This window comes from Myxine glutinosa, chromosome 9 (genome assembly GCF_964187855.1).
Source record: "Myxine glutinosa chromosome 9, kmMyxGlut1.1, whole genome shotgun sequence".
NCBI lineage: Eukaryota > Metazoa > Chordata > Myxini > Myxiniformes > Myxinidae > Myxine > Myxine glutinosa.
In genome coordinates, this window is record NC_136269.1 from 4,298,061 (window position 1) to 4,311,429 (window position 13,369).

Below are 13,369 nucleotides of genomic sequence, written 5' to 3' on the forward strand. Positions count from 1 at the left end.
ACAATTTGAAATCAATCATTCGACTGTCCGGAAGATCATCTACAAGTGGAGAAGATTCCAAACAACTGCCAACTTGTTCAGGCCAGGCCGCCCCAGCAATTTCAACCCGAGAGCAGACCGCAAGATGCTGAAAGAAGTCTCTAAGAACCCCAGAATGTCATCACGGGACCTACAGGTAGCTCTTGCCACTGCTGATGTCAAAGTGCACGAGTCTACCATTAGAAAGAGTCTGCACAAATTTGATCTACATGGGAGGTGTGCCAGGAGGAAACCTTTGCTGTCCAGAAAGAACATCAGGGCAAGACTAAAGTTTGCCAATGAACACCTCGGCAAAGACCAGCACTTCTGGAACAATGTGCTCTGGACAGATGAGTCAAAGATAGAGCTATTTGGCCACAGTACCAGAAGACATGTTTGGCGAAAACCAAAGACAGCATTTGACCACAAGAACCTGATACCAACTGTAAAGCATGGGGGTGGAAATATTATGGTTTGGGGCAGCTTTGCTGCATCAGGGCAGCTGGGCAGCTCACCATCATAGAATCCACTATGAATTCTTCATTGTACCAGAGGGTGCTTGAGGATAATGTGAGGCCATCTGTCGGAAAGTTGAAGCACAACCGAAGGTGGACCTTGCAACATGACAATGACCCTAAACATACCAGTAAATCCACCAAGGAATGGCTGAAAAGAAAGAAATGGAGGGTTCTGGAATGGCCAAGTCAAAGCCCGGATCTAAATCCCATCGAGATGTTGTGGGGGGATTTGAAACGAGCTGTGCATGCAAGAAACCCCTCAAACATCGCACAGCTGAAAGAATTCTGCATGGAGGAGTGGGCAAAAATTTCTCCCAGTCGATGTCAGAGACTGGTAGACGGTTATAAGAAACGCCTACTTGAGGTTGTTTCTGCCAAAGGGGGCAATACCACCTATTAGAGCCAAGGGTGTACTTACTTTTTCCACATGACTGTATGTATGTATGTATGTATGTATGTATGTATGTGAGGACACCAGATATCAAGTCTCATTCCAGATAGTGCTGCATGATCTGGGACCACTATGTGCCATCTATCACATGGACACGTTGTCTTCCACCTCACCAATCACAACTAGGAGGCATCACCATTATTTTTAGTGCTCAAGAATTCTATGAAGATGATTAAGCTATCTCACCTTGGTGAACGCCGCGACGACCGTCACAACGACGTCCTGACTGCTATTCCAGAAGGGCCTCTTGCAGTGCAAAGATGCCAAGACCAAATTCTGCGACCTATCAGATAAAAAATGAGCTACCGACTAGTTTCACCTTTATTGGGGCTCGTCAGGGCATGTTCCATCCACTTCGTAAGTTTGAAGCTTTACGGTTTCATACTGGTTAACTGGATTGTTGAGGTGTCCTGAGGTGTCCTGAGGTGTCCTCACAAATCACAGTGAAGGATGCATCATTAACCAATATATTTATTTATTTATGACATTTGGTAGATGTAATTTATGATTGTCTCAACAATACATACTGTAATTTAGTGACAGGTGGATGAGGTTGATGGCGACATGCTCGATTACATGTTCAACTTGCTCAGGAATGAATTCTCACTGCAGTTTCAATGTGAACACTTACCTGGTTTTGACCACATCAAGAGGATGCATCAGACTGATCTCCACCAGCCCTGCATGACAACACACGGAAACACACACACATACACACAATAAGTATGCTTTGTACTTTATCAGAATTTTGAACCATTAAGTCTTATCTTTTGAAGCATGAGATCACAAAAAAGGAAATATATCAAGCCAGCATTGAAATATTGAGTGTATACACACACACACAGACACATATACACACACATACACACACACACACATATATATGCACACACACACACACATATACACACACACACACATATATATATATGCACACACACACATATACACATACACACACACACACACACACACACACACACACACACACACACACACACACACACACACACACATATATATATATATATACGCACACACACACACACACACATACACACACACACACACACACACACACACACACACACACACACACACACACACACACACACACTTGCTCCCGTTAAAATATAGCAAAAATGATGAATGTCTGTGTTGATACAACAAACAAGTGTAAGGATGATATTTTTTCTGGACCAAGTAACAAAGCAGTTTTAATTTAATTTGAATTCACTACAATGGACTATAGGGTCGAAAATTATATTTTACTCAAACTTTGCTTGCGTAGCTGAAAATGTCGATTCGGACAAGAAATAGTTCAATTCAATGTGACATTCTGCTCTTCTGTACTTTGTCGGCCCAACAGAATTCGTATGCATGACATGTGGCCTCATGAATCACAAAGCAGGAAACATAGAGATTTCTTGCAATTTTCATGATAAGATGGAGGTGGAAATTCCAAAATCCTGGATATTTTATGAACAATTGCTGTCATTGAGGGAAATTGAAAAAGAATTCCATAATGCTACAGCACAGCTAAAAACACTACTCCATGACTGATTGTACAGTCAATTAACTGCATGCATTTATATTACCAGTACACCCGCAGACTCCGGGAGGGGCAGGAAGGGTCATTCCTCTTTGGGGTAGATAGATTACAGTCGATCTATGGTCGGGTCTCAAGAACATTGGGTGTGTGTTCATTTACCAAGTTTCTTGTGGAGAGATCGCCAGGTGGTTAAAGCATTCGAGCAAGCACTCCATTCAAAACCGTTAAGGAACGGCTGGCTTGGTAAGCACGAGCTAGCTGCTTGGTAAAGGAGCACAACCCGAGCTTCTCCCTTTCATTTTCGTATCAAACAGCAGGAGTGAGTTTCAAAAGTTCGCTACGAAAAATGCCACGTTAGCGGCAGAAAGGGCCATGTTATTAACCCAACATTTGTGGGTTATATAGAGTACAGTAGATCTTCGCTCAGTTCTGCAAGTAAACCTTACTTCACGGATGTCGGGATTCCTCCAAATCTCTTCATTTAGTGTTATAAAGAGCATTAGCGACTGTTTAAAAAGCTACGCATACGTGTTTGTGGTTTATAATATTTTTACTTCCTGTAGAAGCCGTTGCTCACACAGAAACACCATTATAACGATACGCTATTTATACATAGATATATTACTAGATGCCACATGGCCTATCAGCGCTTGTTGTCGCGATACGTCGGAAGCGCCGCCATCTTGCGGAGGTACAACCAGCATGTGTGATCATTGGATCCAAGGCTAAAAAATTGACTCCTAGACCGTAGCTCGGTTAATAATGAACGCATCTGTACAATTAATACCTCATTTTAATGCTGAGGAAAATTTCTATTTAATAAGAGCAAAGTTTTTCATAGGAGGAAAGTTGGGGGTACTGTAAAAAGCAGACCGGCCAGAATAAGCGGACCATCCAGAATCGCAGACCACCCTCACAGCAGGAGCAGACCGGACACTGAATAAACATTCTCTGTGACTCACAGGAAATTAATTAACATTAGATGTACATATAACATGATGTTAAATATGGACTAACCAAATAATACTTTTTTTTAAAGGCTATCAATTAAGCTCAATCAATTAATCCCTACCTCAAACAATATTGTTGTATTTAAATGCATGTACATGTATAACACACATAATCCTGTCATCTGAGAAACTCGGTTTGTGCTTGGATGGGAGATGTGTGCATGGAAGGCTGAGTGTTGTTCGCTTGGCGCGGCAGAGACAGACACACACCTGTGTCAAGAGACAGACACAGAGTGGCACGGATCGACAGACACATACACAGACTCGCACGGCAGACACAGACACAGACCGGCGCAACAGAGACAGACCGGCGCAACAGAGACAGAAGACACAGACAGACCGGCTTGGCAGACAGACACCCACAGGCACGGCAGAGACAGTGTATGTATGCATGTGTGTGTGTGTGTGTGTGTGTGTGTGTGTGTGTGTGTGTGTGCATGTCTGTGTGCGTTTATGTGTGTGTATATGTGTGTTTATGTGTGTGCCTGTGTGTATGTGTGTGTGTATATATATGGCTAGGTGTATATATATGGCTATGTGTATAACATATATATATATATATATATATATGGCTAGGTTTATGCGTGTGTATATGTGTGTGTGTGTGTGTGTGTGTGTGTGTGTGTGTATGTGTGTTTTTGTCGGGTAAAATGAGCGTATCTTTCATTAAAACAGCTGTTCACTACCATCTCTTATCTTCCCCCATCCAAAACCTTGATCTTTTCTACCCCCGTTAATACATCCCAAATCCACCTCTTTGAATCTCCGACTTCATTCCGGAAATTCCTAGCAATGTCCATTTGTTATATTCTGTGTACCACTCGCCCCCCCCCCCCCCTCTCCAACAACCTCCAGCCCTCTCCCTTCCATAGATCTCCCGATGTCCCTGCTCTCTACTGTTGTGTTTGTGTGTTTCCCTCTCTCTGCCCCTCTTGTCTCCCGCACCCTTAATTTTATGTTTTATGTGTCCGTTTGTCTTTTTTTGTGTTTAATGCGTTAGCTCTTACACGAGCCTCGACTTTGTATACAAAAAAGAAATAACAAATCTTCATATGATCACCTATCATACGCCGTGCGCAGGATCTCAACCTCAATCTTGATAATCCGTGTAAATCATCCAGTTGTTTCACGTTCGACTCAAGTCCGTCAACGTGTTAACTTTTAAATTAAACACAATCAGTATAATGGTGGTTTCCCGCTCATCAACACGATTACCTGAGTCCATCGACATGACTTACTTGTGGAATGTGATGCCTTTGTCCCTTGACTCCAATGTACGTTTATTTGTACAGCCGTACGCTGCACAAAATTGCGGCATTTCGCCGCTTTTAACTGCACCAGCGCGTCAGCTTTGAAGGACCTCCCCAAGATGGCGGACTGTTCTACGTATCCGGGGAGGTGTCGCCGGTCGCGTGACATCTAGTGTTATATATCTATGTATTTATACACGTTATCACTACAGGAAAAACGCCTTGGGGAAGTGGAACATTATTAGAATTAATATTGTTTTGTAATAACATTAACAATATGCGATTATCATTAATTTTGTTATTAAAAGCGTCTTTGGAAAAACGCCACGATAAATCTTCCTTGGAAATACGCCACGATAAAGCTAATTTAACATTTATATACACCTCAACGTGCAACCCCATTGACGGCAATGGCGGCAAAACTCGCTCGGGGGGAGAAAACTCCCTTGGGGAGGGGGGCAAATGAACCTTCATTGTGTAACTCTTCATCATCCTGTCAAGTTTGGTTGAGATTGGATAAGTAACGACAGAATGTATTGGCGTCAAAAAATCATCAGACAGACAGAAACAAATCACCCCCCCCAAGCTCAGCGGCTGTGTTTGTCTGATGTCAAGTCCAATGTCGTCCCTTGTATTTGTCTGCAAGTCTGTGCATGATTTGTCTTGCAGCTCCACGAGTCTTTGATCCAGACGACGACGACGACGACGACTACTACTACTACTACTACTACTACTACTACTACTACTACTACTACTACTACTACTACTACTACTACTACTACTACTACTACTACTACTACTACTACTACTACTACTACTACTACTACTACTACTACTACTACTACTACTACTACTACTACTACTACTACTACTACTACTACTACTACTACTACTACTACTACTACTACTACTACTACTACTACTACTACTACTACTACTACTACTACTACTACTACTACTACTACTACTACTACTACTACTACTACTACTACTACTACTACTACTACTACTACTACTACTACTACTACTACTACTACTACTAATAATAATAATAATAATAATAATAATAATAATGATGCACCAAAAAAATTTTGCCCAAGATTATATTGATATGCGACATGATTTAAGGTACGAAGAATCAATTCTACAAAGAAAAGGAAACGATCATTTTGCGGAGTACCTGTACATGTCCAAACTCCTCGGATGAGCCTTGAACATGATTCAAAGAAATAAAAAATGTCTGCATATGGATGATGGTTAAGGACAATTTCGACCAAAACTAGTTGCGGTAAGAATAAGGAACTTTAATCACTCTGCAAGGGTTTAAAAAAACAAATTGACAAGGTATTTTTAAGACACGAACCAGGTGATAATCATGAGCCTTATCTGGGTGGAAGGCCGCATTACAAGATGTTGAGCAATGTCCGAGGTTTTTCTCAGTCTATTCAGAAGATTCGAGATCGACCCGAGGATGATGATTCAGAAGATTATGCACTGGATGCTCTGTGGTCAGGTGGTGCACAACCACATGACCCAGAGTGGAGTAACTAGATAACCGGTGGAAGGTCTAAGCAGTGCCGGATTAACCATTAGGCAGACGAGGCATGTGCCTTAGGGCCAGCCAAAAATTCGGGCCACAAAAATGGACAAGCAGTTTTCGTCAATTTTTATTATTTTAAACAAATTATTTCTAATTTCTGTCCCTGCCAGGGTAATATATGTATCTCAATTTTCGCAAATATTTTCAAGGTGCGCTACATCACTGTATAGTGGTTAATGTGGTTTGTATTTTATAATAAAAGGTTTTTAAACTTATACATCTCATGTTCTATTTGCAGATTCAATCCATCGTTATGTCAGGACGCAAAGGTGGCTGGGAGCGAGCTCAGGAGTTGAAGAAAAAGAAGCATAAGGATGATCAACTACGCAAGACGACTCATAAATTGACATCGTTTTTCCATGTGGTGGAGAAAGATGCTGGTGTTGGTGGTGATGATGATATAGATTCAACTAAGGACTCCCCTTCAACATCCCCCGCAGTTGATCCTGTCGAAGACAGGCCGGCCGACGATGGTGACACAGACACTCGGGGCGAAGGTGCTTCGGTATCGACTCCACTGATTCCCAACGATGTCGGGTTGTTTGGTAACATCACAGACAAACTGCGCCATGTGTGCATCAGCTTGGGCACTGACCATTTTCGGAACTTGCATGACAGTTATCCAGAAACGAAGCGCGAATACTCTGGGGTGAATCGCTTTCTTAATGCCAGTGCCTTCAAACTGGTTTTGCCAAATGGGGAGGTAGCTGATCGTGATTGGCTTGTTTATTCTCCTGCCAAACTTGCGTTTTCTGTTTTCCATGCACTCTGTTGTCCTCTGACAGAGGTGCACAGCTTTCTGGTTCGGGATTTACTGATTGGAAGAATACGGCTCAGTACATGAAGGCCCATGAAATCAGCCCAAAGCACATAGAATCAGTTCTAACATTTTGTCAGCGGAGTGCTGATGCCGGTCGAGTTGATAAGCAATTGCATCAAAAAATGCTGGAGCAGCACAGCTATTGGAAAAATGTGTTGACACGTTGTGTTGCCACAATTCCTTTTCTTTGCGAGAGGGGTCAGTCGTTTTGAGGTAGTAACGAAATTGTTGGCTCCAGCAGCAATGGTAATTACTTGGGCATTTTGGAGTTGATTAGCCAGTTTGATCCGTTTTTGTCCCAGCACATCCATTACCATGCCATCTGTGGTCGCGGTCACACGTCTTATTTGTCAAAAACAATCTGCGAAGAATTAATTGCTGTGATGGGCAAGCAAGTACTTGGTCGCATCAAGGATGAGATTTCGAAGTCGCGGTATTTCTCCGTTTCAGTGGACTCCACACCAGACATTGCCCATACGGACCAGCTCACTATCATCCTCCGCTACGTCAACATGACAGATCACAAGCCTGTCGAGCGTTTCCTCACATTCATTAGTATCTCTAGTCATAGAGGTCAGAATCTTGCTGATACTCTTCTCCAATACTTGAAGAACCATGACATCGACTTTGACAATTGCCGCAGTCAGACGTATGACAATGCCAGTAATATGTCGGGCAAGTACAATGGTATGCAGCAAATTTTGAAGAACATGAACAGTTTGGTTGATTACATTCCCTATCCAGCTCACTCTTTGAACCTAGTTGGTCAGTCTGCGGTGGATTGTTGCATAGACGCGGTTTCATTTTTTGGGTTTTTGCAGGGCCTGTATGCGTTGTTTGTGGCATCCACGCACCGTTGGGGTGTCCTGCAGACCCATGTGGAACAGCAACCTGGATGCCTTGTTCCGAAACACCCATCGGATACCCGGTAGTCTGCCCGAGCTGATGCCACTGAAGCTCTGTTCTGTGGTTACCGCCAGTTCCAGAGTGCTATCGAAGAGATCTCCGCAGATGAAAATCAGAACAGGGAGACACAAAATGAGGCGGATTCTTTGGCAGAAAAGATGGGCACCATAGAAGTTGCCCTGATGTGTGAACTAGGGAATGATATTTTGCATCGGTTCAACTGCTGCAGCAAGTTGTTTCAAAGTGCCACCATAGAATTAACACCGGCTATTGGTCTGCTGAAGAGTTTGAATGAGTTTTTACATGCGCGCAGAGAACATTTTGATTTCTATGAGCAACAAGCATGTGATCGCTGCGGCAACAGCACTTACAAGTCCGAAAGTCGGCGAATTCCCAAGCGTAAGAAGCGTGTCAATGTCAATGATGGAAATGCTACTGATGCCACAGAAGGGATGATGGGCCAACAAAAATTCAAAGTTAATACATTTTATGTCATCATTGACCAACTGCGAAGTGCATTGCAGAAACGCATAGAGGCGTATTCTGTAGTGCTGCAGCGGTTTGGCGTTCTGACAGAGTTTGACTCTATGACCGACGAGGATATCAACACTGCTATTACGGGGCTTGTCAGTGTGTATCACAAGGATCTGAATACTGATTTTGCGTCAGAGTTCCGTCAGTTCATTTGCTGGTATAAAGCCCAACTGCCCTCAAGTTCCCCCTCAACAGGGTGTGCACAGGCACAGCATATGTTTGTGCTGCTGCACACAACTGGAGTTCATGCAGCCTTTCCAAACACTGCAGTGGCTCTCCGAATATACTTAGCACTGATGGCCACCGATTGCTCAGGAGAACGCTCATTTTCGCAGTGAAAGAGAATCAAAGAAGTGAAGCGTTCTACCATGCATCAACAGCGTCTTGGTGCGTTGGCCCTTTTGTGCATTGAAAGTGATTTGCTCCGAGAACTGGACTTCAGTTCCGTAATTGAAGAGTTTGCAGTTGTAAACGCGCGCAAGGTTACAATCTTGCTCTCTCTCTCTCATGCTCTCTCTCATGCACAGATTTATCCCATCTCGTCTCTCGTCTTCAGTTGTCATACCCTTCCTCCCGTCCATGGTACACGGAATCTTGTGGTGAGGCTGTTGCCCTGAAACAACTTGCTTTTGTCTCCTGGAAAGCAAATCCAATGGAAGGAAATCTCATTTCCTTTAACAAAGCCCGAAACAGGTGTGTGTCCACCCCCAGGAGAGCCAGGAAACAATATCTCACCGTTCTCAAGACCGAACTCTCTTATCTGTCTCCCTCTTCCAAATCCTGGTGGCGTCTGGTCAAATCTGTTTCTGGTGTTTGTTCCCCCTCCATCCCCTCCCTCACCCCAAACGGCTTAACGGCTGACTCCGCACGTGAAAAAGCTGAATGCCTCAACTCTGTGTTTGCCTCTAAATCTTGTGTCCCAAACCCATCCCTCTCTGTACCCACCGTACCCAGTCGTACCCAGCTGCTCCTGGACTCTGTGTCCTTTCCTCCTGACAAGGTGGAAAAGTTTCTGTCAACCCTCGACTCTGATTCTGCAACTGGTCCTGACGGCATCAGCCCACGGGTCCTAAAATCATGTTCTTCCGCTCTTTCACTCCCTCTTTCTGTTCTCTTCACCCTCTCTTTTGCTCAAGGTCATCTGCCATCTGCTTGGAAATCAGCCAACATCACCGCTTTGCACAAAAAAGGTGCAAAAACAGATCCTAGCAACTACAGACCAATCAGCCTTCTCCCAATTATCAGCAAAGTCATGGAATCCATCATTGCTTCAGATATGAAATCTTTCCTCTTCTTCAATGGCTTGATCTCTGATCATCAATTTGGTTTCAGACCTGGTCACTCTACTCTGGACATGCTGCTTCTGCTTTCTCAACAATGGATGGAGGTCCTCAACGCCAAACAGGAAATTAGAGCTGTCTCCCTTGACATTTCACGTGCCTTCGATACGGTCTTACACCCTGCTCTGCTCACCAAACTCTCCTCCTTTGGTATCCATGGAAATCTCCACGCATGGCTGGCGGACTTCCTCTCTGGTCGTAGTCAACGTGTGGCCCTGAATGGGTTTCTCTCATCTCCTCTTCCTGTTCAGGCTGGTGTTCCCCAAGGTAGTGTTCTGGGCCCTGTGCTTTTTCTGGTCTTCATCAATGATCTCTCTGACTCTCTTGAAAATCCTCTCTATCTCTTTGCTGACGACTCTACTCACTGTCGCTCCATTCCTCATCCCTCAGATCGGCAGTCTGCAGCCTCCTCACTCTCTGCAGACCTGGACAAAATCACAGACTGGGCAAACAAGTGGAACATGTCTTTCAATCCTGATAAATCTCACACTCTTACGATGTCTCTCCGAAAAGACTGACTGGACAACCCTCCCATCCACTTTCTGAATAATCCTCTCCAAGAAGATCTGTCACTCAAGCTTTTGGGTCTCACTATTTGCCATCATCTTTCCTGGGAAAACCACATTTCAAATCTGGCCTCCAAAGTCAGTCGCCGACTGGGCATCCTCCGTCATGCGAATTCCTTCCTTGGCACACCTGAACTCCTCACCACATACAAGGCTTTCATCCGCAGCTCTATGGAATACTGCTCTCCCCTCTGGTCTGGTGCTCCTGCCTCACACCTAGCTCGTCTTCACGCTGTTGAAACCAAAGCGTTCAGAATCATTGGAATCTCCGGCGATGAAGCTAACTCCAAGGGCCTTTCACTCACTCACCGCAGGCAGGTTGGTGGTCTTTCCGTCTTCTACCGACTCCTCTCTGGCCTTGCTCCCCCAGCTCTCTCTGGGCTCTGTCCCCCAAATATTCCTACAGGTCGCGCAAGATCTGCCTGCAACCCTCTTATGGTTAAACTGCCAAAATCAAGACTTTCTGCTCACCTTCACTCCTTCATTTGTCTTTTCTCCCGCCTCTGGAACAAACTCCCTCACTCTCTTCAATCCCACTCCACCCTCCAGGTCTTTAAAACAGCTGTTCACCACCATCTCTTATCCTCCCCCATCCAAAACCTTGATCTTTTCTACCCCCGCTAATTTCGGTCGCCTTGTGTTTTATACCTCTCCCCCCCCACCCCTTCCCACGCCTCCTCCCCCCAAGCCCTCTCCCTCCCACACTTCTCCCTGCTCTCAAATGTTGTGGTTGTGTGCTTCCCCTTCTCTCCCCATCTTGTCTTCCGCTCCCTCTTTTTGTATGTTTTGTTTGTCTGGTTGATTTGTTTGTGAAATAAATGTTAGCTCTTTCACGAGCCTCGATTCAGTATACAAAAAAAAATAAAAAAATCTAAGGTCTCATAAACTGTAAAGCAAAGTGCCAAATCTGTGCGTGTTTTGTCATGCATATATTCATACACTGCAACTTGTATAGACTAAACTAGTTTGAAAGTAGTTTCTTTTCACATTAAATATTTGTCTTTTTTTGTATTAAATATTTTTGTTCATGAATCAGTTCATCTTTTGTCTGGGGTCCATTTCCATGAGCCCGAGATCCAATTTAAATTGTTCAGGCCATTCTCTAAAATTTCAAAATGTGCCTTAGGGCCAGCCGAGGCTTAATCCGGCACTGGGTCTAAGAATGTAACGATTGCATTTTCCTGCAAAATATAAATAGATTACCCGATTGACACTTCCATAAGCATTCGCTATTACTAATACCAGTGACAAGTAGGAAACACTTTTTTTTTGTTTTAGGGGATGACACTTTTTGGGTCTTGGTTCAAACGACACACAGAAGGAAAAACAAGATGGCTTACCTGGGAAGCCATTTTCAGTCATAATAATGTTTGGCAAAAAATAAAAAAGAAGAGAGAGTCTGCACTTAATCTGAGCTCAGGTCTTCAATCTCGCTGCTTAAGTACATTGCATTTGGCATGCGCTGTTCCTAATCTGGCAGGGCAACTACCGACTATAGATTTGCGCATAAACGGAATACTCTCCCACGTATGTGTTCCATCAGGCATTGCCACAATGTATTTGCCATCTTGGTTGTGGATGTGCCCAGAGGCTTTGCTGTATCGGCAACCTCGATTTCCCGCGGAATAGTGCAACCCCTTTCCCCCACCCCTCTCCACTTCCAATTCGACCAAACTCTCCACTTAAAGTTAAAGATCAACAAAAAGCCTCCGACACAATGTACAAAGACAGGAGTTCTGATTTGAGGACATCACATTGTGGAAGCAGCACCAAAGATATGACGAGAGTTAAGTTATAAAAGGCCTAAGCATGTGCAAAGGTTAATCAATTTAATAATAACGATAATAATAATAATAATAATAATAATAATAATGACAGCAACAATCACGATTCAATCACTGGAGGAAATCCCTCGTTACATTTCCTGTGCAAGGTATTTTGTAAAACAAGGAACGAGGGTTTGTTTCAGTGGGTTTTACAATGCGTGCAGTGGAGCCGGAATAATTGATAGGACGGAATAATTGATAGGACGTGAAACAACCTGGACATGAGAGGGAACGCGCAGTGAAACAACCTGGACATGAGAGGGAACGCGCAGTGAAACAACCTGGACATGAGAGGGAACGCGCAGTGAAACAACCTGGACATGAGAGGGAACGCGCAGTGAAACAACCTGGACATGAGAGGGAACGCGCAGTGAAACAACCTGGACATGAGAGGGAACACGCAGTGCAACAACCTGGACAAGAGAGGGAACGCGCAGTGAAACAACCTGGACATGAGAGGGAACGCGCAGTGCAACAACCTGGACATGAGAGGGAACGCGCAGTGAAACAACCTGGACATGAGAGGGAACGCGCAGTGAAACAACCTGGACAAGAGAGGGAACGCGCAGTGAAACAACCTGGACAAGAGAGGGAACGCGCAGTGAAACAACCTGGACATGAGAGGGAACGCGCAGTAAAACAATCTGGACATGAGAGGGAACGTGCAGTGAAACAATCTGGACATGAGAGGGAACGTGCAGTGAAACAATCTGGACATGAGAGGGAACGTGCAGTGAAACAACCTGGACATGAGAGGGAACGCGCAGTGAAACAACCTGGACATGAGAGGGAACGCGCAGTGAAACAATCTGGACATGAGAGGGAACGCGCAGTAAAACAATCTGGACATGAGAGGGAACGTGCAGTGAAACAATCTGGACAAGAGAGGGAACGTGCAGTGAAACAACCTGGACATGAGAGGGAACGTGCAGTGAAACAACCTGGACACGAGAGGGAACGCGCAGGGGCCCGGTACTC

At 44.4% G+C, this 13,369-nt stretch overlaps 1 protein-coding gene across 2 annotated transcripts in view; it reads right to left on the reverse strand.

The window, feature by feature from the left end:
- Positions 1 to 13,369, reverse strand: part of SLC25A21 (solute carrier family 25 member 21) — a 401,068-nt gene that overhangs the window by 155,415 nt on the left and 232,284 nt on the right. For both annotated transcript variants that reach the window (XM_078784071.1, XM_078784072.1), the window contains one exon: positions 1,619 to 1,667. In XM_078784071.1, coding sequence (XP_078640197.1) covers positions 1,619 to 1,667 — 49 coding nt within the window. The remainder of the gene's footprint in view (positions 1 to 1,618; positions 1,668 to 13,369) is intronic.